Source organism: Podarcis vaucheri, assembly GCF_965113315.1.
Source record: "Podarcis vaucheri genome assembly, chromosome: 6".
NCBI classification, from domain to species: domain Eukaryota; kingdom Metazoa; phylum Chordata; class Lepidosauria; order Squamata; family Lacertidae; genus Podarcis; species Podarcis vaucheri.
The window spans coordinates 24,432,738-24,460,199 of record NC_138764.1 but is presented as its reverse complement, the minus strand read 5'-3'; the positions used below and the strand labels follow the sequence as shown (position 1 = coordinate 24,460,199).

Below are 27,462 nucleotides of genomic sequence, written 5' to 3'. Positions count from 1 at the left end.
CAGCAGCAAATTGTATTATTGTTTATGTGGGTTTCTTCTTCTTTTTATTGAATTTATATACTGCCCTATACCTGGGGGTCTCAGGGTGGTGTACAGAATAAAATGAAGATATAAAACCACAAAATACATAATAAAAATAAAAAGAACAACCCTATAGCCCCCCCACAAAAAAACACATTTTAAAAGGGCATAGGATGTCTCCCTTTCTTCCCCCTTAAGTGTTTTTATGCTTTACTTTGTCTTTCACTTGTTTTTTATTTAATCTATTTTAGTGCGTCCAAAGAACTTTCGGGTGGCATAAAAATGTCTTGAATAAATGTCATAAAAAAGCAAACCTTCTAGTGGTGCAGCAATAAAACTGCTAGCACATTTGCAAAGCAAAGCAGGGCTTGCTATGGTTTCAACTTGGATGGGAGACAGTGTATTGAGATTCCTGCATTGCAGGGGGCTGGACTAGATGACCCTCAGGATCCCCTCAAACTCTACAATTCCAGGATTCTATGAAAGTGTTTAAGCTTCTGCAAGACTTAGTTGTTTTTCCTGTAGCAGACTAACACAGCTAATCCTGTGGAAAATGAAAAAAAAAAAATATATAGATAATGTTTTTAAAAAATTAGGTCAGCATGACTCCTTTTAAATATAATCTAGCAATAAACAATCCACCTAATGGATAATGTTTCAAACTGTGCATTCCAAAAATTGATAAATAATTGCAGTTTTCATAGTAAGTTTTAATATTACTTATCTGTTCTTTTTTGATATCTTATTAACTGTGTAACCTTTATCCATAAACAAAACACCTCAAATAATAATAAGAAATAATAAAACATCCTAACTAGTCAACTATACTGGGTTTTGCAGCATTTCCCCACCTCCTGGTCACTTCAGTTCTTGCTGCTGCTGCTAGATTAACCATTGTTATTTGAGCTACATGGTCAACGTAGTTAAGAGAAACTTAAGTAGTTTTAGTGTTGTTCTGAATGATAATTTGCTTCTAATATGGCCAGAACATCATTCCAATAATCCTTAATGCTATCACAATTCCATCATATATTATTATCATTTGCATTTGGTGCAGAACCCCATCAACATTTCCTGAAATGTTCTTATTACATTGGCTTAATCATATTCACCCCCATTCCCATGTTTTCTACTGCCTCCTTTTGGCAACCAATCCTTCGGACTCCTCCATTTTCACATTAACCCTCTTTTTTATTGCTCCTTTTCTCAACTACCCCTTGCACACAGACCATCCCCATTTCCATGTCTCCTCCTCTCTTCCGTTCTGCAGCCCTCTTCTTCAGAGGATCTGTTAACTAGATCTTTAAGATGAATCAGATCTTAAGAACAAACCTGACAGCTTGGTCAGTTATAGAGGATTAAGTGCTGGATGTTGTACATACATAGGTGTTTGTTTGTTAATAAAACACCTTCTTTAATTTACTATATTGAATCTGAAAGTTCATGTAGAAGACAACACACGATACCAAGAGTGAAATAATATTTGGGGGAATGTTTATTTCTCAAACATGATGCAGCTGAAGAATGGGAGAGATTTGAATAAAGGTGGTATGGAGTAACACTGAGAGGAAAAAAGTGGCAGTGTTAAACAACACCAGAGGTTTGAGTAGAGTGAGCGGGGGAAACATTGAGAGTGAAAAAGTGGTTTAAAATAAGTTTTGAGTACAGCGTTAAGGGAATTGAGAAAAGCTTGGTTGTGTTAGCTTCTCTGTTGTACACTTCTCCACTATTTCTACTTTGAAAAAACTTTTTTTGAAGACAACAACCCTTTAGTCTTTCTCTCTTCCCAGTCTATTCAGTCCTTTTCTCTTTCTTGTTTTTATTCAGATTAGTTTCTTTTATTTATTGTATTATGAAAAAGCTGTAATAAAATCTTCCAGTAAAAAAACACCTCTCCCATTGTTTTTAAACACCAATTTTTCCTATCTCAATGTCCTTCCCTTTCTGCTCCCACGTTGCGGCTATTGCTGTTCTGCCACCTGTGTTCTCTTATGCTCCTCTACCCCACCCTGAATCCGTGCAAATCCAGGCTCACGAAGCAGTGCTACAGATTCTTCAATGGGAGCTGCATGGTGATGGACTGGTGCAAATGTAGTATTGAGAGAAAAATTGAGTTGGAAGATGTTGTTAGTTGAAGGAAAGAAAAGTTGTGAAGTTACAGAGTTGAAAAGTCAAGGAGCTGGAGCTGAATAGCTGCAAGAAATTTAAAAAAGGCTGAAACACTTTTAAGCAAGCCAGAATACTGAAAAGAGTTAGAGTACTGAAGCAGAAAATGGCCAGGAAGGGAAATAGAAGCTGAACTCAGAGATACATATTGATAAGTATTAGCTTCCTTATGGAAACAGTCCAGAAATATTGGGTGTGAAGACTTATGCCACATGCTTGGTTCTTTGGATTATAGTTAGTGAAAGTTTTAATATTTAAATTCCCAGTTTGTTTCTTTGTAAAGATTACCTGAAAAAAGTATTTCTTAATGATGATAGAGCATCATGAGGATTTCAGAAATTATTTAGTAAGGTAATTGGAAATGCAGCCAGTGGAATAAACATTAGGGAGGAAGGCAAGCTATTCATTTGCTGAAACATTAAATTATCTCTAGCAAGAAAACAGTAATTAAAATGGCACTTATCTTAAGTAACAATGGGGGAAGAAACACAACTCTGTAAAATTGCAGCTGTTTGGCTAAGAAGTAGGAAGCAAAATTTAATCAGAAATGGGCAGCTTAACAGTGGAATTATGACATCTTTGGCTGCCTGTAGTATAGCTGTCAAGCTTGGGCAGTTCGGTGGTCAATAGTGACATTCTATGTGTCAGTGAACAGAGTCTGTAACCCGCAGTTCACACATTACTGAAGCTCCAACTGTCGAACATTCAAGTCCCTTGGTATTACTGCATCTTCCAGCCTCCCCTGGCTGGCTCATGTTTCATTCTTTGGCAATTTGCCCTAATGATATCCCTCAGGAGCTTTCAGACCCCTCTTCTTTTCCATATTTAATCCTGTTAGATTAATCCGAGCGAAGAGCACACAGGGCTGCACAAAACAGTTGTCTCTTGTTTTTTTTGTGTGTGTGGCTTATTATTATTATTATTTAAAGCATTTTCTTTCCCCACTGCTTTTTCTTCCTTTTTAAATGATAGAAATTTATAACTCAAATGGTAGAATGATTCTGAAATGCAAGCATCCTTCTCTGAAATACCCTAGGTTTGCTCAGGCTGTTCGCAGAGGATCTCTATGCAAAAACCCCTTAGAGCATGAGGTATGAACAGCTGCCAGCAGCATTTGAGCTCCCCTGACCACTCCTAGGCAGTGCAGTCCAGGTGGCTGGTGCCCCACCCCTTTTCCAGGACCCATAGGAGAGCCGATCCTTGATTTTCACCAGCCATTTTCCTTTGTGGGCCTAGATGGCTCTGCTTCTTTCCCTTTTATTTAACTGGACTGCTGTGGTCCCACTCATCTCCCTCAACCACCCTTCCATATTCTATTCTTTACTTTGGGGGAGCCTAATTTAAGCCCCGTTCTCACGTTAGCAGTGTAGGAGATGCCACAGCTCTTCCTTGCTGCTATTGGCATGATGGCAGAATCCCTGGACCACAAGGAAGGAATCCACAGAAGTGGCTCCTCTCTCCAGTGGAACCATGTTTTAAATCCCATGCAGTTGCACGGTGATATTGTCAGGATGGGTCCTGTGACATGCATCTTCTAAGAGGTCCCCTCTTGGACAGAGAGTGCTCAACCCCTGCCCCTTCTTTTTATTTGTTAGATCTTAAATTTAGCAAATAAAAAGAAGACCCCTTGTCTTATTGCAGTCCCACAATGGTTTCTAAGCTGTCCTCGGTCAGAAGTATACAATGAGTTAAGCAGTTTTCTGTTATAGCAGCAGGAAATGTATAGTAGATTGGCAGAGTCTAAAAATAACAAAGCGATGCAACGGGTTATATTCAGCTTGCTGTATCTGCCCTTGCCGTATCTGCTGGAAAGGAATATATCTCATTCATATGAAATCACTCTAGCTCTCATTAACAACGGAAGGGGCTTGTCCAAAGAAGCATATTCGTGTTAATCCCTCTCATATTTCAAATGGTGCTAACAATATGAGAAGGCCCCAAACTGGATACTATGCAGAAGAAGGATTGTTTGTCCCCTTTGTGAATTGTACAGCAGACTGGGCTCTTGAGACAATTGTTAGCAGAGATTAACACCTCATTACAGAGAAGCATGATCCCGGCTTTCATCAAACAAGATGCTGTTTGGGCGTTTATTCAGAAAGTTGTTCCGTAAATGGTGCCAGCTTTGTTCTGTCTTCCTGCCATTTTAGTGCCGCCACCCCCCACCCCCACCCCTTCTCATGTTGCTGTAGCGAAGCATATTAGGATTGCCTCACCCTTTGCACACTAAGCTTTTATTCAGATCTCCTGTGCTGCCCTTCCATTTTCCATTATATTGAGTCAGACCACTGGTCCATCTAGTCTGGCATTGTCAGCACTGGCAGCTGCTCTCCAGGGTTTCAGACGGAGGTCTTCTTTCCCAGCCCTACCCAGAAATGCCACGTATTTTGCATGAAGAACATGCTTCCGTTTCTCTTGGTTTGAGCCACCTTAATGTCACTTGTTTTTTTTACTTAGCAAGATTTGGTGCGGCAAAATTGGAAAAGTGCTTTCCGATTAAAACGAGCACACACTATTGTCCAAAGCTGCATATGGTGGCCTCCCCAGTTTGGCATGTACAGTGGTACCTCTAGATGCGAACGGGATCTGTTCTGAACCACGTAACCAGCGACGGCACGTCTGCGCACATGTGCATCGCTTTTCGCCGCTTCCACGCATGCACGTGACATTGTGAGCGTCTGCGCATGCGCAAGCGGTGAAACCCGGAAGTAACGTGCTCTGTTACTTTGGAGTTGCCGCAGAGTGTAACTCGAATGCGCTCATCCCGAAGCACATTCAACCCGAGGTATGACTGTAGTGTTTAGTAAGCAAAGAGGCATTTACCGTAACACATCACCTTTCTATGTGTTCCATAATCCATGTTGGAAAAGCATACATGCAAACAAATACTAAATAAAATTACTGAATAAAAGATTCCACATTGTTGTCAGAAGGAAATTCCTCCCTTCCCGGTCTAAATATGGCTCAGGCGCCAATTTTGGACGAGGTGCCATCTGGGGAAGGGAGGGTGAATTCTTCCTCTCTGTGCAATAAGTTCCCTTCACTCCTCTTCCCCCTGCATCACAGCTAGTCTCTCACTCTAACCTCTGTCACCCCCCCAGAACTGGGCTCAGGAAAAACTTATACTTGGTTTCCATAGGGGACTTTACTAAAGCCAAATTAGAGCCTGGGGGAGGGCTGGAGTTAGAGTGAAAGCATGTGTGTGTGTGTGTGTGTGTGAAAGAGAACAAATGTACGTGGCGTGAAAGAGTGTGGGATGGCCAGCCCACTTTCAACTTATCCACGCCCACTTTCAGTTTGGCCACACCTACCGTGGTGGCATGTTGCTCCTGGAAAGTTAGCCACAAGGGAATGCTGCAAAAGTTCCCTAAATAGATTTAGACTGTCATCCTATGCACAGCGGCCTGAGAGTAACCCCCGAAATAGACTGGTATAGATAGGATTGCTCTCCAAACAGTTGTTTTCAGCTCACTGCAGTACAGTGGTACATTGGTTCTCAAATGCCTTGGTACTCAAACAACTTGGAACCCAAACACTGCAAACTTGGAAGTAAGTGTTTCAGTTTGCGAACTATTTTCGGAAGCCAAATGTACTCTGTTTTGAGTGTTACACTTCCATTTTAAGTGCCACACTTCCGTTTTGAGTGTTACGCTGAGGTCTGTCTGCTTTTGCTATTTATTTAGAGTTTTTGTTTTTGTGGGTTTTTGTTTTTTTGTGACTTGTGTGGAACCCAGTTCAGCTACTGATTGATTGATTGTGTGACTGCAGTACATTGTTTATTACTTTCATTTTATGGATCACTGATCTCGTTAGACAGTAAAATTCATATTAAATTGCTGTTTTAGGGGTTGTTTCTAAAATTCTGGAATGGATTAATCCATTTTGCATTACTTTCTCTGGGAAAGCGCGCCTTGGTTTTGGAATGGACTTCCATAACGTATTAAGTTTGAGAGCCAAGGTACCACTGTGTGAACTAGAGAAAACAAAACATTAGTCTTTTTTTTACTACTTTCTATTACCTATATATTTGCCTGTAGCAGTTGAGTTTTTCAGGAGCCTTTTTCTGTTTAGTTTAATTATAGGCATCACTTTTAATTTTCATGGGGATGGGGGTGGGGGGAGTTTATTCCATTATGTGTTCCTGTAAGAGCCAGTCTTCTACTTTTGTTCACATCAGAGTTTTTTGGATCTATCTGTCTAATAATCCTGGGCAATGATAGCAGCCCAGGGAGAAAATTATTTAAAAACAAAACATCCTCTGCTGTGATCACAGTCTGAATAGTACCTGAGTATGGGAGGGCAGCAGAACTAGTTGCCTTTGTCACTTTCTGTGGCAGTATTGTTCCTGTAGATTCATGTCTCAAGAAAAATATTTGTTTGAGGAAGGCTTGCAAATCTGAATCTGCTCATTTTGAAATGAGAACACAACTGTTTCTCTATGCCTTTATGAGAATGTGACTAATTGTGGTGTTGCCTTTATATTGTTTATATTCATGTGACATTCATTCAGATGTTTTAGATACATCTCAGTTCTTGGTGAAATACATTTCAGTTCTTGGTAAAATGTATTCTGCCTTGGAAATTTCTTTTCTTGGTGTTTCAATTAAAATCAGGAATTTGTTACTTTGTTCTCAGCTCTGTGTTTTGTTTTTACTTTTAGTTAACTGCTTGCATTCATGGGTCATCCGCATTGCTATATCCAATGTACTGGCAACACATATACATCCCAGTGCTCCCTCCACATCTGCTGGACTACTGCTGGTAAGATAGAAAAAAATATATTATTTCCCACTATGGCAACAATCCTTTGCATGCTTTATATCAGGAGGCAGCTGCATTGAACACAGTGGGACTTCCTTCTGATTAAACATGCATCAAATTGCATTGTGTGATAATTATGCAAGGTATAAAGCATTCTAAAATGCACTCCTATAGATTGCTTGTTACTATTTCCAACTTCTAGATCGGAACTGACTTGCCTAATGCTGCCCAGTTACAAAGCAGCAGGACTTGGATTCAAACCCAGATTTAAATTCAACATTGATCATTGGTTCGCTGACTAAAACGTGACCACGTTCAACAATGAAATCTCTTTTAAGCCAACAAAACTGAATGTCATATGCAGCAGTTTCTGCATACACAAAGTGTCATTCCCCCAGCCCAAGTAATCTATTCACATTCGCAAGGTGTGCCATTACAAAGATATCCTTGACATTTCTGATGTTTGTGAGCAGTATGGAAGTCGTAAGTGACTTTTTCAGCTACTGTTTCTTTCTGTCTTATTTACCCAAGAAGGAGCGAGCACTAAGGTGGTTTTTAGGTAGTTTGCTGCCAGAATTATCTACATTCTGGGGAAATATTGTTGCAGTTCAGCTCATTCTAGCTTCCCCTGCTTTATCCAACATCCCCTACTGCTTTGTGATACAGTATCATTGTGTCTCAGGTGAACCTGGTGTTAGGTCATCTGTGCCTACGATGCATGTCATGAATGAGGGACATAAATTGGTCCCAGCACACATTCCCTATGTTGCAAGTCATTTCCCTGCTGAATCCCTTCTGTGACCCTTGTATTTTGCTGGCCACGTGCATCTGAGCACAAAAGACTATGCTATGACAGATAATCAATACCATCAAAATGGGCACCTGTTTGGGAAAATGCAGGGCAAGCTGCATGCAATATGAACTTTATATATATGTAAAAACAATATTGGGAGAGCTCCCAACTTTGGTTTCAGATCACTTTGATTGTTCTATTTATGTGCAGTGGCTGTTGAAAATCCATAAATGCAGAAAAGAGTGGGTTGTGTTCTCTCATAAGGGAGAAAGCCTATCAAGGGATGCTGAAGGACTTGTGTTGGATAACCAGTAGAGCAATGCAACTATTGTGGGTATTTTGCAAATAATTTTTGGGTAGCCATTCTAGCACCAGCTGCATCTCACAGCAAGTGAACAAAAGATTAGGATTATCAGATCCTAGATGGAATCCAGATGCCATTGACTGGACTGGACATGGTCTGGACAGAATGCTTGTCTCATTTGCTGGCAGGTTATTGGACTTAAAAATGCTGGAATTCTCTAGCTTAGAACATCTAATTTTATGTTTTGATGAAGATGATAAAATAACAGTATTTTAATATTCTTTTGGAAGCCGCCCAGAGTGGCTGGGGAAACTTATTATTATTATTATTATTATTATTATTATTATTATTATTATTATTCTAAATATAAGTAAAACGAACTTTTAAAACATTGCAGAAGCTACACCAAATAGTCATGTATGAAAATATATTTTTAAATTGCAACCTCATCCTGATCCAAACGTATGAATCTTATTTAATAGGCATCAGCTCACAACCTTTTATTTCTTTCTATTGATCAGATCTGGGTGCCTTTTAACAAAATAAACCAGAGCGAATCTTCCCACCCCCCCTTTACATAAAGATGTCTAGAGATGAGAGGCAACAATCATCTATGTATGTGTAGTCATTTGATGTTTTCTGATCTCTACTTCAGATTTTTATGGTTCCCCATGGCCTTTGTTGTTTCAGTGCAATCTACTACATTCTTTAAAATATCCCTTCTGTCAGGCGAAATATTTCCCAAATGAGGGAGGAGGGTTGTTTTTCTGCCACCATTGCCTTCTCAAGTCGTCATCCAGCAGAGCTTTTCCAAGTGGTGAATGGGCTTTTGTCATCTGGTTAAGAGAGTTTTGCTCGGAAGCCACTTGTGACAACTTTGCAAGGCGCTTCAGGCACAAAAGCAGCTTGGACAGATTGGGATGCCACAGTCTAATGGAGGCATCCAGAGTGGTACTGAGTTCCCTTAAAGAAGTACAGCTTCAGGCATGCTTGGGAGACTGTGATTACTTGTATTCATTATAGTCCGTCTTCAGGTCTAGCCATGGTACTGAAATTGCTGTGGTTGCTTTCCCTGATTGATTACATTTGTCAGGAAATGGGGGGGGGATGACTCTGCCTTTTCTCCTTGATCTTGCGGTGATTTTTGATACTGTTGGGTGTCTCAGAGAAGTGGGGGCTTGGCAGCATTGTACTTTGGTGGTACCTCCTGGATCATGTCCAGAAAGTAGTTATGGGAGGCTATTGTTCAGCACCATGGGAGTGGTCTTGTTGTTTCCTGCAGGGTTCCATCTTGTTTCCTGTGCTATTTAATATTATGTTATGTTATGTTATGTTATGTTATGTTAGTGGGTGAAACCCATCTCTATATCACTGCTCCATCTGAATCAAGAGAGGCGGCCGATATGTTAGACCAGTGTCTGGAGTTGGCGATGAACTAGATGTGAGCCAGTAAATCCTGAAAAGACAGAGGTGTTAGGTGTCATGACTTCTCATGTCCAGGAGGTGGGGAGATATTGTGTCCTAGATAGGGTTGCACACCCCTGGAAGGATCAGGCCCATAACTTGGGTGTGATTCTTGATTCAGCCTTGTCACTTGAGGCTCAGGTAGCCTTGGTAACTAGGAAAGCTTCCCCCCCCCCCAGCTCCTGCTGGTTCAGCAGTTCTGACCCCTTTTGCATGGATATGACTTGGCCAAAGTAGTCCATGCCTTGGTACCTTCCAGATGGGATTATTGCAATGCACCCATGTGGAGCTGGCCCATGAAAACTCGGAAAACTCAGCTCATCCCTGATGCAGTGACCAGAGTACTGGCTGGGTTTCCTTTAAAACGCACATAATCCCTGTTTTAAAACAGCTGCACTGGCTGCCAGTTTGATTCTGGGCTCAATTAGGTTTAAAGCCCTAATTGATTTAGGCCTCAAGTGTCTGAAAGACTGCCTTCTTCCCTACATACTCCTTTGGGTGTTAAGATTAGCATAAGTGGCCTTCTTGGTAGTTCCTCTGCCCTCAGCTATTTTGAAGCGGCCGATGATAAATATTTTTTATTTATTTATGCCCTGCCCACCCAGCTGGCGTTCCCCAGCCACTCTGGGCAGCTTACAGAAGTAGGCTCTGCCTGCAAAAGTGTGTGTCTGGCTCCTTCATTGTACAGCTTCCATCATATGCCAAAGATGTACCTCTTTACCCTGGCCTTTGACATTTAAGGTATATATATTTTAGGACCCACTCTGGTTATGATTGCAAGTTCTTTTAAACTGTTTTTAATACTGTATTTTATATTGCTGCAGTGGCGTAGCGTGGGTTGTCAGCACCCGGGGCAAGGCAAGTAATTTGTGCCCCCTAACCCGTGGATTTGCTCCCCCTAACCCGTGGATTTGCGCCCCCTAACCCTAACCCCCAGATGTTGCGCCCCCCCTGCACCCCCCACGCTACGCCACTGTATTGCTGTCACCTCCCATGGATGGTTAATAAAGCTAATCATAATAATTACTTTGGAGGTGGCCAAGAGGAGGGATAATTGATGTAGTAGAGCAGTTCTGGAAACAACAAGAGCTGCCAGCATTTTGAGACTTCAGACTTCCAGTACTGAAGAAAAGAAACCATGTATAACCAAAACTCTTTGTAGCAGTCCAGCAAGGCATAACATTGTCGTGGGGATTTGATCTATTTTAAAATGCAATAATTTCAAATACACACTGTGACACAGGTGAAAGAGAATTTTCCTGCATATATTCAATATCACTTCAATTAATTTCCTGTAGCTTTATCATATAGGTTGTAATAACTGATCGTGAAGTGACAAGATTACTCATAACGACAGCTATATCTAATCGCCAAAGAGAATGGTTGTGTCATCATATGTCACATTATGTCATTTTCTTTGGCCACAGTCCTGCCTTCCCTGTGGGGAGGTTTTCAGTGAAATTTCCAGTTGGATGTTAGATGCCACGACTTTCTGATCAATTAGCAAGGAGCAAAGGAGAATGAGTCAGTCTAGACCCCAGCTTTAGCCACTCCACACAAGGATTCTCTTGGTTAATTCCCTCGATTCCTCACCATGAAGCACTCAGTGTGAGTGGCTAATATGTGGAGTCTTTGAATAGCCTAGTTCAGCTTTCCTCTAACCTTGTGCACTCCAGGTCTTTTGAAATAAAAAACCCATCAGCTCTAGTCAATGTGGCCCAAAGCTGATGGAAATTGTATTCCAAAATATCAGAAGAGCACCAGATTAGGGAAGAATAGTCTGGTGGTATGAATGGAGGTATGCAATGTCATCACCCGGTACAGTATCTCATACTCTGGCCCTGCACACAGAGGGCAGGATTACTCTATACTATAGTGACACTTCACATAATGAAGCAGCTATGGCAAGTTTAACCTAAAGAAATCTACTTCTGTAATAGTTGAACTCTGATTTTAAATTTTTAACTGTATGGTTTTATTGTTGTAAGATGCTCAGATTTTTTTAAAAAATAAATAGTTCTATATAAATACTTTTTATAACTTACTTTAAAATGAGTAATTAGGAAATCAACTTAAATATGCTGGGCTGAAACCGGGGGGGGGGGGAGGGGGGAGTGCTATCGTAAATGAAAGTTTGTGTATAGTATCCTCTGGACCACATATCTCCAGCCTTTTAAGACCCAAGACTCACTTTTAAACCAAACATGCATTTAGAGACCCATTTCTTAATTTCTACCATATATTTTCATGGTGGTGATGCTCCTGTTGTGATTCACCTTGGATCATGGCACAACCCATTTGTGCATCCTGACCTGTCAATTGAAGATGAGATCTCTAGACCGATTGCCATTCTTAAATATCCACTGTCACACCGCCATTGAAAGTTGCAAACTACCATCTTACAGTAGCTTTGCAGGCAAATACGGCAAAGTGAATGGAGATGCTAGCCTTTTAGGTTTTCTAACTGTAGTTCACTTTGTTTCATTTTCTTTTAATTTCAGTGCACCCATGCCATACTTGATTGGAGTTCACTTCAGTTTAATGGAGGTGAGTCAGGCTGCCTTTTCATTTCCCTATGCATTTGGCACATGAGCATATATATATATATATATATATATATATATATATATATATATATATATATATATGCAGGTTTTGGTGTCTTCGGGTGTCTTCCCGTGTAAGAGTCGGGGTGTCTGTGCGACGTTTCGACGAGGTCTCACTCGTCATCTTCAGGCTGGTGCTTTCGGCTTCTTGTTACTGGAACAGAGCAGAGTCTGGTGTTTGAGTTCCTATAAATACTGTTGAGGGGTGTGGTGTATAGCCTCCAACGTTCTGGGCAAGGAGGAAGTTCCTAGATTAGTGTGCCTTTTCTTCTTTTGTTCCTTAATTACTTGAGGGATATCTTGGGTGATTTCATGAGTGATATTCAGAATATCACTGGGTGGGTCATTAAGTGTAGATTAGAGCACAACTAAATGCAGCACAGCCATCTTCTCAGAAAAACTCTTCACAAGCTCAAGAGGTCAAGACACGAAAGCTTTAGCAACTAATCTACACTTAATGACCCACCCAGTGATATTCTGAATATCACTCATGAAATCACCCAAGATATCCCTCAAGTAATTAAGGAACAAAAGAAGAAAAGGCACACTAATCTAGGAACTTCCTCCTTGCCCAGAACGTTGGAGGCTATACACCACACCCCTCAACAGTATTTATAGGAACTCAAACACCAGACTCTGCTCTGTTCCAGTAACAAGAAGCCGAAAGCACCAGCCTGAAGATGACGAGTGAGACCTCGTCGAAACGTCGCACAGACACCCCGACTCTTACACGGGAAGACACCCGAAGACACCAAAACCTGCATTCCTGTACCCGTGAAAATCTACGAAAGCAAATATATATATATATATATACACAGTTTGTTCTCCTACAACTTCCTCCTTTGTCCTGAAAAGTATTCAGAGTGAAAAAAGTGAAGCTATCTTCAGCAGAAATTTGAAAAGTAACCCTGGCATTATTGCAGGAGATGAACTGGAAACGACTGTACGGAAAGTGGGTCCCTTCAGCGACATGTGCTTTTATTTGGTATCCTGTGTTGCTGGGAAATGGAATTAGATGGGGGATTCACATTTTCAGTTGCTGCAGTGTAGGAGTACATTTCTTCGGGTGAACCACCAAACCTATCCTGAATATTCCTCAGCCTGTTTTTCTCCTTCTTTTGTGGTCCTTTTTAGCATTGCTGCAACGGTCACTTTGTACTCTGCACTTTTTTGCAGCATCTGGGCCTCTAATATGGAAGGGGAGGTAACTGGAAAAGAAAGAGAACCAGCTGCTTGCTACATGCTGTTATTGATTATATATTGCTTCTTAAAATATATAGCTAATAAGTGAATACTGATTTTTCAGATAGCTAGTGTTTGTGTGGGTACAACTTGTTGCTTGGTAACAAGTAAGTTACGTGTGTGATTTTTTTTCCTGGTATTTCATTCAGATATTATATAGCATGTTGTATATATGTATCTTTTAGGAAGTAATCTATGTCTTGGCAAGTTTGAAGAATTACACCTGTTATACGGCTTCCTTGGCAGGACTGGTGCTTATTTTGTTGTTTTAGCTGGAATATGATAGAACTTTTTCCTAAGGAATTTGAAAGCATCAGTTGCATGAACTTGAGTGAGATTCATCACAGGCGATTCATAACCCCACCAAATGTACCTACTTCTGATAGGCCCCCTCTTACCCCAATTTGTCAGAAGGCAAAGAAAGTGCTCCAAGATGGCAGCAGTGAAGCTTTTTTTGCTTGTAGTTCAGTTAGTAACTGTAGTGGCCTGTGGGGCTGGGCAGATTCTTCAAAATCAACTTTTTTGGACTGGTCATGTTGTGCGGATGCCTGATTATCGTCTTCCAAAGCAACTACTCTATTCCAAACTTATAAATGGAAAGCGTAATGCTGGTAGTCAACAAAAGAGGTTCAAAGACTCTCTCAAGGCAAATCTTTAAAAATGTAGTATAAACACCGACAACTGGGAAACACTGGCCTGCAAGCGCTCCAGTTGGAGAACAGCCTTTAGCAAAGGTATCATGGACTTTGAAGACACTCAAACTCAGGACAAAAGGGAGAAATGTGCTAAGAGGACGGCATGCTTGGCAAACCCTCACCGTGATCGACTCCCGCCCAGAAACCTAAGGATGTGTGGATCCAGAATTGGCCTCCACAGTCACTTACGGACTCACTATTAAAACCGTGTTCATGGAAGACAATCTTACTCGGCTATGAGTGATCACCAAAGCAGAAAGAAGAATTCAGTGGCATACTGTATCTGATCCTAGAGAACTATACAACCCCCATGATAAATAGCCTATGCATTTGTTTAATCCCACTTTAAAGCCATGTGAGATAGCAGACATTTGCCATATCTTCTGGTGATTAATTCCATAAATTAATTTTGTGTTGTGTAAAGATTCTCTGCTGGCCCTTAGGACAAGAAGAAGCAGGCTAGGAAAAATATTGCCATATTTCTTTATGTTCCTACTCTGCTGAATCCCCAGTTACCAGTAGCATTTTACCTTATTAAAATAAGCAAATGATGCATTAAGATGCTTGTAACCAATTTTGTTTCCTTGTACAGAGAGTGAAAAGTAAATCACTGGAGGATGTGGTGATGCTAAACGTTGACACAAACACTTTGGAAACTCCATTTAATGACCTGAGCAACCTACCAAGTGAAGTGGTAAGCCTGAGAGGTTTCATTCGTTGGTTTTATCCTCTTAGCTGCTTGAATCGCTGACGTTCTTGCCTGCTTTTACTAGCAGAAATGAAAAGAATGCCCCTTCCCCCACAAAAATAACACTATGCCACCAGCTGTATATTTCCTATTTAAGAGTGTTTGGTGTGGTTTTTTTTACCTGTTTTTGACAGTTGAGGACACGTTGAGTGGAGCATCATGCTTCGTATTGTAAAAAAAAGAAAGAGAAAAAAGATAATTATAAAGCTAGCTGCATTCATTAGGCATAGCTGCTTTAAACGCAAGAGTCTCTTCATCTCATTTTAATCATTATATTACAAAGTAGGCATTTCTGTCTGCCTAGTGGCATATCTTGCAAAAGAAGAAGAAGAAGAAGAGTTTTTGAAGGCAAAAAGAAGAAGGGGGCCAATTATCGGCTTCTGGTTCCCTGCCACCTGCCAGCACATCTCCTTTTAATTAATGATCTGATGACACTGGTCAATATAATAAGAAATGCTTGTACAGTTGGGGTCAGAAAATGCACACTTTGATCTCATTCAACTTTCTGAAACATTTATTTGTTTTCTCTAAATTATTTCAGTTTTATTTTAATCTCTTCTATCCTGCTGAGGGCTGCATGAACTGAAAATCCTACTCTGTTTGTCATTTGCTTTGGCAGAGCAAAGACTGCTTACTTATAATTCTATTTGTAAATTAAACTGCAAACCCAGTTTGTCATAAAAGACATTGGATCCTTTTGAAAATGACGAAAACTGTCTTTTGTCTGTAAAGGAAGATAAATTAAATGCCAGTTCCTCCTGGACTTTGATCTTATAGAGATTTTCCCCTCCTGCTGCTTATAATGGAACATATTCTACATTTCATGTTAAATAAGATCTCTCCCCCCAAAATAGCATTTTACTTTCCCTTGCTATCCTGCATCATGGTTCTGAAAAAAATGCTCAAATTATCATACTGTGTGCATTTTTGAAGCAGAATTTAGTAAAAGCTGTTGTTACATATCTAGATGTTGGTAAATGTTCCATAATGAGAAAGAAATAATAATCTATTATTCATAAAATGAGTGCTAGGTTTTATGTGCTTTTTAAGAAATATGCCACAGTTCAAGGCAATAGGACATTGAAGGCATTTTTATATTTTTATTTTCATTGTAAATTAATTTGAGACCACAAGTTATTTAGTTCCTGTACTAAATTATCATATACTTTTTGAAGTAATTAATCTTGACGAGAAGCAGATTAAATATTCAGCTGAATACATTTGTTCTTTGCTGTTGGGTGGGAGTGGGGGCAGAAAAAAGAAACAAAAATTGGTGTTTTCTCGACTGATTGTGGTGCTCAAATTATTTTTAGATGTATAACCCACCTTATCCACAAGTCTACTTATTCTCATAAATTTGAATCGTATTTTATTGTGCCAAAAACAAACCACTCATTCCTTAATCTTAATACATATATGTTGACCTTGCCTCCTGAATCACCGAAATGAAATTAGCTTATTAGACCCTGAAGCTAGAGTAGTTTCAAAGCGCATGCAGAGTTCTGAACACACAGGGGACTCTCAGTTCTCTTTTGTGAACAGCAGAATGCACTTTGCACCCAGTGGGGATTTCCCATTACATAGGGGCTTTTTTTGTGTGTCTATAGGTTGCAACCCAGCTCTCTTTATGCTCACTAGTCAAAACTGGCTAGAGGGATTGTGTAAACTTATGCAAAATGATGGGCGAGTCACAACTTCATCATGCGAATTTTACAGTTTCCTTAATGACCATATCTTGGCTTGGCATGAGAGGAAACAACATTTCTTAGGCCCATTTTACACACACCATAGTTACAACTAAGAGTACTAATAGCAACTGAGTACAATTTCTGCATCCCTGTATGCCTTTGTTTTCTAACTGAAAATATATATACAGAGATTTCCTAAAACAAGTACATCCAGTGGGGAGATGTCTGAAGCTTTTGAATAATCTCACCAAGATACCCTGGATTAAATATGGTACCTTAAGGTCCCTAGGTACTTCAAATGCCATATTTACTCAAGTTGAATGCACCATCAAATCTAATGAGCACCACAATTCTCAGAACCTTGAAACCAAAAAAAGTATTTGCTGGCGAATGTAAATGTGCCTTCGGATCTAATGTGCACCTTAATTTTCACAGCACAATTTGGCCAAAAAAGTGAGTGTTAGATTCAAGTAAATACAGGAGCAGACTCACTTTTTCACATGGTATGTGCATTGGATTCTTGTACCTCTTTGAATGGGGGCAAATAGTAAGTGAAAACACTTCAACCTTTTTGGAGCAGTGTCTGCAACTACATGCAAGCCTACAAGCTACTGATATTAATTAGGTTTTCTTGTATTCACTCAGTAAACAACAGGATTTTTACAAAGGTGCTTCATTGTATAAAATATATAGCAAAATAAGGAAATACCTTATGCATACTCCATAATTCGATTCCACCCCCTCTGCTAAAACAAGGTTTGTTTTGTTATTTGATATTTTTACTGTCCTGATCCCTTTCATTCTACCTCTACCATAAAAACCTTCCTCATGGAGCTAATTTGTTAATTAAAAACACATACAGGCATAGGCTATGTGCACTGTGCAGCTAAGCAGCCTCTACAGACTTTTTACTTGATAACCTGATAAAGGGCAACACTGTATTATTCAACAGTAAGAGTAAGTATTCATATGCCTGTATCAGTGTTGACAGTAAATTGTAACAATATTGTTGACATTCTATTGAGTAACCATAAGTCCAAAAAAACTGATGCCAAATTTTATAAGTATTTACACAATTATTTAATATACGGTAGATGTAAGTATATACCTGCATATATGACATAAGGCTCATCATTTTATATCTGTAATCTCTCATTGCCAACTTTTATATTCAAAAAGATAAAAAAAGAGTAGCAGTGAAGGCAACTGAAAAATGAAGGATAAACATATGAAGTTTTACTGCCATTGTCTAAAAACTAATTTAATTTTTGTTGTTGTTGGAAAAAAGATTTCCTTAAACAGCAATGTTCTCAAATTAGAATGGCTTCAGTGACTTGTGATCCCCCCCCCACACACATGAAGGCTAAAGCTTATATCGTTATATAAAGTTTATATCTACTGTTCAGCCTACAGTAGTTTTAACAGCATATGTTCTCAGTACTGTTTAATATGGAAATGTCTCACTTACTGTGGACGGTTTTTCATTCTAAAGAAAAAGTTATCAGTTGAAATCTGAAAAACATTACTGTTCGGCATTGTGCCTAATCAACTCTTTAATAAATTACCTGAGACTTAACGGGCCTTTTTAAATCATTCGCCAAAGCATTTAAATTATACTTACAGGCTAGATGACTTTCTATGCATGTGAACTCTATTAGTTTGTCAGATTGACCAGTGGTCTCGACTGTTCAGAGGTCAGCGGTCACAGTTGTCCTGAATTACCCGTCCTTTTTTTCATGTGGACCCTCTGCTGTGTTGTGTGCTGTAATCTTCTTAATGGCTTCATTCCAATATTCACACATAATATTTTAGATTTATTGACTGTTAGTAATACTACCATGCCAGTAGCAGTTCCGCTACTCCTAAGGTATTCAAAATTGGAAAAATAAATCAATGTAAGGCTTTTCGGGAATCCTTTGTTTCTCTTTCAGGAGGAAAAAGCCCTATTCCTGTCTTCTGCCAAACATACTTGGCTTTTGCAATACATCATTTCACTGTGCATTTGTCTCACACTTGAGAGATATAGCCTCCTCCCCTAAACGGATAGTGGCTTCATTAGGAACAGAAGTTTACTTTTGATACAGTAGTTTAATAATTCTCATTAGTTTTTCTTGTACGCCAGTTAGATTGGAGTCCTGAAGTGTGGTGGAAATCAGTAGGGATGAGAATCAAACAACCTGATTCATGATTCTAATAAATGTGTGAGATTGTATCTATGTGTATATCTATGGTGTGTGTGTGTGTAAGTGTAATATACTAATCTGAAGTACCAACATAGTGTTCATCTCTTAATTTGAGACTTCTTCGGGTAGTGATAAAGCAGGATATCAAATCCAAACTCCTCTTCTTCATATCTCTTAATTTGTAGTACTGAATTCATTTTATTTCTTTGTTTAAAGTATTTATGTACTGTGTTTGGAGGCAAAGTCCTCCTGAAGTGGCTTACAAATGATTAAAATCCCAGCTACAAAGGTAAAAGAGTAGCAATTTAAAGCCATGCTCGTAACATACATAAAAGATCCAAACGGAAACAGTTCAAATATTAGACCATATGTATCTGTTTTGCAGAGACATTTTCAAAGGTGAGACACTAGCACCTAAAAGGCTAACTCATGTGCCTGCTAGTCTGATGGAACTAGGCCTGTGAGCAGGGCCTCCAGTTATGAACTTAAGGTCTAGGCAGGTTCATATGGGTATAGGAGATACTTTAAATAACATGGTACCAAGCTATTTAGGACTTTAAAGGTCATCAGCAGCACTTTGAATTGAACCTAGGAAGCCAATGCAACCGGTACAACATTGTTGTTCTATGCTTTGAATGCCTGGCCTCCACAAATGTCCTAGCAGCTGCATCCTGTAACAGTTCTTTACCTCAAAGAGGGAAAGCTAGGATATTCTCAGGAATGTCTTTTAATATAACACCTTATTTATTCTATGTAGCAGCCGAAATTTGCTCCTCAATCTGCTTATCATTTAAGTCCCTTAATAAAAATAGCAATTAGAATATAATTACAGTGGTACCTCGGGTTAAGTACTTAATTGGTTCCGGAGGTCCGTTCTTAACCTGAAACTGTTCTTAACCTGAAGCACCACTTTAGTTAATGGGGTCTCCTGCTGCTGCCGCGCCGCCGGAGCAAGGTTTCCGTTCTCATCCTGAAGCAAAGTTCTTAACCTGAAGCACTATTTCTGGGTTAGCAGAGTCTTTAACCTGAAGCGTATGCAACCTGAGGTACCACTGTACAACAAATTCTTTACACTAAAGAGCGTCCCATAGCAGGAGGACAACAGCCACTAGTAAATTCAAGTCGATCCTTCGTAGTGGTACCACTCGGCTTTTCTGAAAATGCGTGTCTTGTTATCTTTCTCTAAAAACTTGACGTGAACTAACCTGACACAAGATTCCCTCCAGAATGAGTTCCACAGGGAGGAAAGTGCTTCAAATAGGTGGCCTTTGACCTGGTAACCACTTGCCAAGTTTCAGATGGACTTGTAACCTACAACAGAGTCTTTCTGGCTGACCTGGATGCTCACACAGAGTGGGGGGGGGCACCTGTACAAAGAGATGCACCTTCAGGTAACCACAGGCCAAAACCATTCAGGACTTTATAAATCAAAACCAGCACACAGAATTCAATCTGCAAGTTAATTGGTAGCTAGTGCAATTCCTTTTGGATTACCATCAGACTATATGGTTCCACGGCCTATATTACCTCTTAGCCTGGCGCTTGCATTCTGTAGAATTTTTTTGAACCTACTGAAAATGTCCAATTAAAAAAAAGCAACGGATGGCGCTGTGGGTAAAACCTCAGCGCCTAGGACTTGCCGATCGTCAGGTCGGCGGTTCGAATCCCCGTAGCGGGGTGCGCTCCCGTTGCTCGCTCCCAGCGCCTGCCAACCTAGCAAGTAGGGTGCAAGTAGATAAATAGGGACCGCTTACTAGCGGGAAGGTAAACGGCGTTTCCGTGTGCTGCGCTGGCTCGCCAGAGCAGCTTCGTCACGCTGGCCACGTGACCTGGAAGTGTCTTCGGACAGCGCTGGCCCCCGGCCTCTTAAGCGAGATGGGCGCGCAACCCCAGAGTCGGACATGACTGGCCAGTATGGGCAGGGGTACCTTTACCTTTATATGGTTCCACGGCCTATATTACCTCTTAGCCTGGCACTTGCATTCTGTAGAATTTTTTTGAACCTACTGAAAATGTCCAATTAAAAAAAACCAAAACATTTTTGGCCATACTTCAAAGCCAGCTCCACGCTGCAGTGATTGAGAAATGTACACCATATTGAGATCCTTGGAAGATAAAAGTGGTATATAAATGTAAATAAATAAATATAACTGCAGTTGTTATTGCACCTAGTTTTCTCAAAGGTTGTATATGACATATATATACTTTAATTTTAAAAAACAACTCAGTGTAATAGTAAACTAACTCACAGGTAACAAAATTGCATAAATTTATTTTGCAACCTTGAACTCTGTAACTTTAAAAATTGTAGATTTTAATTTTTTTGTAGTTTTTAAAGACGTTTTAGTGAACATTGGTGTAGGCTCTCCATGGACTAAATGAATCAGACTCTAAACTTTTATCTGGATCTATGGAGTTTGGATATAAATTGAAAAGATCACAGCTATAGGGAAAAGACCTATACTGTAAAGGCCTTTCTGCATAGATTATGAACATCGTAACTCAATATTTCCCCCCACAAAACTATAGTTATAATTGGACCCAATGGGGGTCTGTTTCTTTGATCAGATCACAGTAACCATGACTTTACACTGGAAAATGTCACTACTGTGAAGGTTTATCACCTGTAGAGCTGGTCTTTTCTCTGATGCCGTGTTCAGCTCTCATTAGCATTATTCAGAGTTTAGTTGTTAATTAGATTGATGCTTCAATTACAGTCATCACTGACAAGAATAGCCGTGACTGCTTGCATGAAGAAGAAACAAAAGGATATTCATTTGTGCAGGCGGTTTTCCCCCTTCAAAGTATGACATCTGCATTGCCATCTTCATGTATGCATAAATGCAGCGGCTGTAACCCCAAAATTTTGCATATGCTGCACACAGGGGCCTGATTTATCACATTAAACCATAGTTAAATGTTTAATTGTGAGTTACTGCAAACAAGCTTGTCCCTCCCTGGCTTCTGCAATCACCTTATGATGCAACAATTATTATTTTTTAAAGATATAATGACCACACCACCACCAACTAGTTAGCAGGGCCTGTTCAGTATCACAGTGAGACTTTTGTGAAGTCTGTTCTGGAAAGGTAAAGACCTTGTGAGTTTGTCTCCTATAGCCATCAGTAAGAGCCCTGGGACTATATAGGGCTGCCCTAAGTGACAAGCTGAGCTTCAACTGAGCCTCCCAGAAAAACCTTTGTAACACAGACAAATGAAAGAAACCCGGTCGGTGCCGCCTTAGACAAGTAGGCACATGTTATGATGGTGGCAAGAAATCTGCAGTAGGAGAGGCTCACAAGCCATTTACTGTAAAATAATTAAAGCTTATTTATGTCAAGAGGCCTTGGAGAAAAAAAGAGAGCATAAACCAATTTGCATTAGCCGTTTACTATCCCCCCCTGCTTTCATTTCAATTAACAGACCAGCAGGTGTTCTTTGCGGTTAAAAAGATAAGCTATCAAGGAAGAGGATGACTTTTTGGCTGACCTGCAGACACCATGGTTTGCCTGCTGATTGGGTTCGTGTCTCCCTGTACCAATTTCTGAGGTGTTAATTTAACTGCTCCTCTCTGTCACGCAGGTCTCGGCCTTGAAAAATAAACTGAAGAAGCAGTCCACAGCTACCGGTGATGGAGTAGCCAGGGCCTTCCTGAGGGCACAAGCAGCGTTATTTGGATCCTACAGAGATGCTCTAAGATACAAACCAGTAAGCGATGCAGTTCAAGTATCCATTTCCCATTGACTCTTAAGAGTGCAAATGTTCTTAATGTCTGTGAGGAGGAATGCTAAACATCTCACCAAGGTTAGAAAAAACACACCCCTCCAGGTAAACAAGTCCAAAGGTTGGTTGTGGAAAGGCAAAGTCCAGTGAACGTTGATAAAGTCCAGCAGCTGTTGGTAAAAGCCTTTGTGAGCTCATGGGCCAAAACACCCAACAAATACCCCAGCATTTATGTGTCACGTTAGAGACCCAGTGTGGTTGGTATATGGAAAATGTCTGGGTGCGAGTGACAGTTGTGTTGGGCTGTGGGCACACTTTCCAGATACTGCCTCCCAGTTTGCAAATTAAGTTTTGATTTGCAAACAGCCAGAAGTGACCCAGGCTCAGTTTTCCCCAAGTTGCTGAATGCCAGGGGTGCCAACTTGAATAAAATATTGGGGGCGGGGAGCAGGTAAGCCCCCTGCCCCCAATCAATCACATGACACAGTTCACGCTCACCATTGGAATAGCAATTCCCATCAACTTGGGGGAGGAGCTAGCCCCCTCAACTATTTTATTGGGGGGCCAAAGACCCTAGGAGTTGGCTGCTATGCTGAATGCTGTGGCATCGAGTGCTGTGAATCAACTCCTTTGCATCCTAGTATCTTGCTGAAAAGCTGTACATTTGTAGGTTAGGTTAATATCTGAGGTTAGGTTCTCCTAGAGCAGGTGGCCAACAGTGGCCCTCCAGATGTGGTCAGACTCCAGCTTCTATCAACCCCAGCGAGCATGGACAAAAGTTGGGGATGGTGGGAGTTGTGGTCCAGCAGTATCTGGCCAGCCATAGGTTAGCCCCCTCTGTTCTAAAGTTAATATTTCTACAGCCCTGAAGTTCTTTGCTTAGAATGTTGCTTTCCAGCCAACAGCTTGTCCATTTTTAAAAAAACCTAATGCTTTGTAACTATTTCATAATTTTAAATTTTCTTTCTAGCACCTCATCATAGGCCAGAAGCACTGCTTCTGTGTTTGCAAGGGAGCAACTGATGCACAGAGGAAATAAGTTATTGTAGTTCTAAAATTGGTAAAAAATAGTACTGACCCAGTACTATCGTACTCAAACTTACTGTGATTTTCCAAGGCTCCAAGCAAAGGTCTTTCCCAGCCTTGCTATCCGAGTTTCTCTGAACTAAAGATTAAACTTGGCACCTGAAGTATCCAAAACATTAGCTCTGCTCTTCTTCCTAACCTTGTTAGGAGGAGTAGATTTAGAAGGGTCCAGCTAAATGATATCTAGTTCAGCTATATTTAGACAAAAATAGGATAAATGTCCAAAACTATGAAAGTAGTTCAAGGGACATAATCATCTTTGCACCGAGATCAATAGTGGATGTGCAGTAAAATGTGGCATTAACAGAACAATTGAAAAAAGATTTTTGTTCTCAAATATTTTTTCCAGTAGTAAATAGTAATTCCGATACCTTGAAAGCTTTGGATTTTGTTCTATACCAGTACTGCAGAACTCGTTGTGATTTTGAAGTGAAAGTATAAATTCATTTTCTATGTATAAATATTTCAGCACTTTACTGAACATGCCATTTCCATTTTCTAGCATATGCCAACATTTTGGTTCATGAAGTACTCTTAAAGTTTTTTCTCCCCCTCCCCACTATAGATCTGGTTGAGTTTTACAGTACGTTAATTGTGTATATAAAAATTGAAGAATAAATTTCTAACTAAAATTGCAGCAGACTGCTATATAATCTGCCTTCACCCCCAGTAATGTTGTTCCTCTAGTTTGAGTCTAAAGGCTTCTAAGACCTGCTTAGGACAAATCTTAGTACTGCTATCCCAAATTTTTAAGTTGCCTCTTCTTGCACCGTTCTCTGCTTGCATTTATCAACATGAGAGGATGCTGCAGGATGTTTAATAGTTAAGAATAAGAGACAAACAGACCTCAAGCCTTTCTCTAATTTTTCAAATCAGTAATCAGTAAGGCTTAGTGTTTAAACAAAGTTATGGGGGTACATTTCTGTTTAAAATGTTAACATACCCCCCCGCCTCTCTCTGTGTGGTTGCCTTTATTCTTGCAGAGGTGCCACTATCTTTTTTCACAGAGTTATCTTTTTCTTAGCTAGTTGTCTGAAACAATGCCAGCTTTTTAAAAGTGCAATATAAATCAGGTTAGCTGTTTATGTTTCTTACAATCTTTTAACGATGCATGTTTTTAAGAGTGGTGATTTCTTTCAGGTATTTCCCCCCCCCCCTTTCATTCTTTATCATGAAGACGTACACATTTATCATGCATAATGTCCCCTCCCGCTCTCCCGAGCCATTTCACAAATTATCAAGAAGTTTTCCTGTTCTCCTTTTCTGAATAAGCTTTGTTCATAATAAATGTGATCAAACTTCTGCCGTGGTCTCTTGTCCACTTCTTTTGACCTAGACAGCAAGATTTTCATTGACTTAATCGTTTTTGGCATAGCCTGCTATAACAGAGAAACAGAGAAAAGAAAATTAAGAATGGGAAGGATGACATACTCTCCTATTCTTATCTTTTACATAGAGTTCAGAAAAGAGCTCTGATTCTAAAACCCTCCTCCCCTATCCCACAATACTCTACCCTCAGCTTCCCCTACTACCCAATCTAACTTTTCCTTCTCCCTTCAGAGTAGGAGTGAAAGAAAAAACAGAAAAAGTAGATTGTGACCTACTAGTGGAAGAAGCATGATGGACAGCTTTCCCATCACACGGGTCACAACTTCACTCTGTTTTTCTCTGCCTCTAGATCAGCCTAAGAAGCACTCCTTCAGGAAAGCAGTAGCAACAGCTCTTTCCAGGGGGGTGCAGTTTAAAATAATTTGACTCCCGGTGCCTCTCTGCTTGTATCCAGCATGGTTTTGAAATGAGCCTGGCTATTAAAAGAAAAAGAAAAAAAAATCAGAAAATAACTCGACACATTTTCCACCTAGTCCAAGTCCTTACTGGCACTGACCCCTTCCTCTTCTGTTCCCTAGTCTCAGTCCCTCAGCTAGGAATTTCCCAGGAATTTTGGGGAGTGTGCCTTCTTTGTCTGCTGTCTACTCTGATAGACAGACACTCACCAGGGTCTAATTTGTTTTTTATTTGTTTGTTAAATTTCTGGACTGTGCTTTATCTGAGCGCTGCAGGGCAGTTTACAATATAAAAAACACAAAAATGCAAAACAAAAACAATACTTGGTCCCTCACAGTTTAAAAGGCCATAAATGACCCAAGGCCTGGGAGAAGAAGTCAATGCATCAGAGTTATTTACAATGATATTAAGGCGCTTGCTTAAAATGTGAATGCAGCTTAAATGGAATCAGTCCTGCTGTGTCCAGTCGTCCATGAAGATGAGTTGGGGAGAGATGGAATTCTACAATAACTGTTGTTAAAGAGGACAGATATCTTGTTTGGCATAGATTTTTTTGGGTCCAAGTATTAGCAGTCTCCTCTTCTGTATAGAATCCCTACTAGGCTTTGATCGAACTACTTTGAAAGTATGTTGTAAATCAATACTAAAAGGAACATTAGAGCATGCGTCCGCTACGTAGCAGCACAGCATTCCTCCAAAGGCTACGTTCTAGACCGAATCATCACAAGGAACAAACAAGTCAATGGCAGAAATTTATTGCATTAGAAAGACTCTAGGGAATTGCATTAGCAACAGTTGCTAATTTTTGTTTCTGAAGCCTCTTGGAGTAACAATAATGTCCACGAAATCTCAGGAAGAGATCTGAATCATTGGCAAACGAATAAAAAAGAAAGTGGCTACAATTCAAAGAGCTCAGTGCACAAAACACTTCCATGTACATCTGGAAAGAATGGCAGTACAAGGTTATGGAGTACGCAGAAATAGCCAAATGAACAGCAAAAATTCGACATCAGGGGGATGAAACATATCAAAAAGAATGGGGAAAATTTATGTTATATATAGAGAAGATGATGTGAAATAGGGAAACCAATAGAATTAAAATAATATCTCATAATGGGAAAATACAAGAAATTTACTGGATAATAATATCAAAATGTATTAAAAATGTATATTAGAACTATTATTGAATAATATTTGTAAATGAATATAGACAGACAGCAAGAATTTGTATATATAGAAAGATTTATTTGTTTATGGACATTTAATGGAAAAAATGAAGAACAACAATCTTATTGAAAATGGACAAAGACAATGCGAAAAGTCAAAGAGGACACAAAAAAGCCAGAAGAAGGAAGGAGGGAAATCAGCTCGGGAGAGCAAGAACAAATGTGAAATATTATGTATGAGTATGTACAGTATGTAACTAAAAATTCAATAAAGATCATTTGGGGGGGGGGGAGAATTTCCCCTCTCTAGCATAAGCACTTAGTGGCTCATGACAGACCTCTTTTGAGACTCCCACAACTCTCACAGAATATTTTCAGGAAGATCCAAGTGTAAGCGTAGTCCCACTGATTTCAGAGGGAAATGTGGGCATAAGCTTTTATCTCTGATTTAAGTCAATGGGGCTAAAATGCACACTATTTTGACTGGATTGTGCAGCAAGAATTCAATGGAATATTGTTCATGTAAATATCTTGGAGCCTATACAGATCTTTTGGATAAACAGACTCGGATAAATGCAGGTGCACCCAGTAGAGAACTAAGCAGCCACTGGAGCCTTATGGGAAATCCACAATGAATCTGCAGGACTGAAGGATTTGATTGGGGAAATGGAGCTCACTGTAGTTCATTATAGAATTACAGGAAAGTAAAGGTTTCAAAGTCTCCCACCAGGTCATACTTGGCAAATCTTATAACCATGGAGGTCTCGTTCATTCTGCTCTTATATATCTCTTTACCACATTTCAAAGATTTTCCCCACAGGCCAAAAAAATACATAGATATTGCTTTTAACAAACTGCTTGCCTTTCAGAAGAAAGGGGTTAAGAAAAAGTTGCACTGGGGGAAATAAATATAGTTTCAGTTGTGCAGTAAAGGGGGCATATGTGTGGTAAAGGGGGCATAAAAATTATTAGGTGGTTTTTTTACTGTTATATGCATAATAAGATTATGATAAGAATTGCAATGACTTAGC

At 39.9% G+C, this 27,462-nt stretch overlaps 1 protein-coding gene across 2 annotated transcripts in view; it reads left to right on the top strand.

The window, feature by feature from the left end:
* DENND1B (DENN domain containing 1B) overlaps positions 1-27,462 on the top strand; it is a 181,597-nt gene that overhangs the window by 112,191 nt on the left and 41,944 nt on the right. For both annotated transcript variants that reach the window (XM_082225463.1, XM_082225462.1), the window contains exons 10-13: positions 6,848-6,948; positions 12,011-12,056; positions 14,645-14,746; positions 22,254-22,379. In XM_082225463.1, coding sequence (XP_082081589.1) covers positions 6,848-6,948; positions 12,011-12,056; positions 14,645-14,746; positions 22,254-22,379 — 375 coding nt within the window. The remainder of the gene's footprint in view (positions 1-6,847; positions 6,949-12,010; positions 12,057-14,644; positions 14,747-22,253; positions 22,380-27,462) is intronic.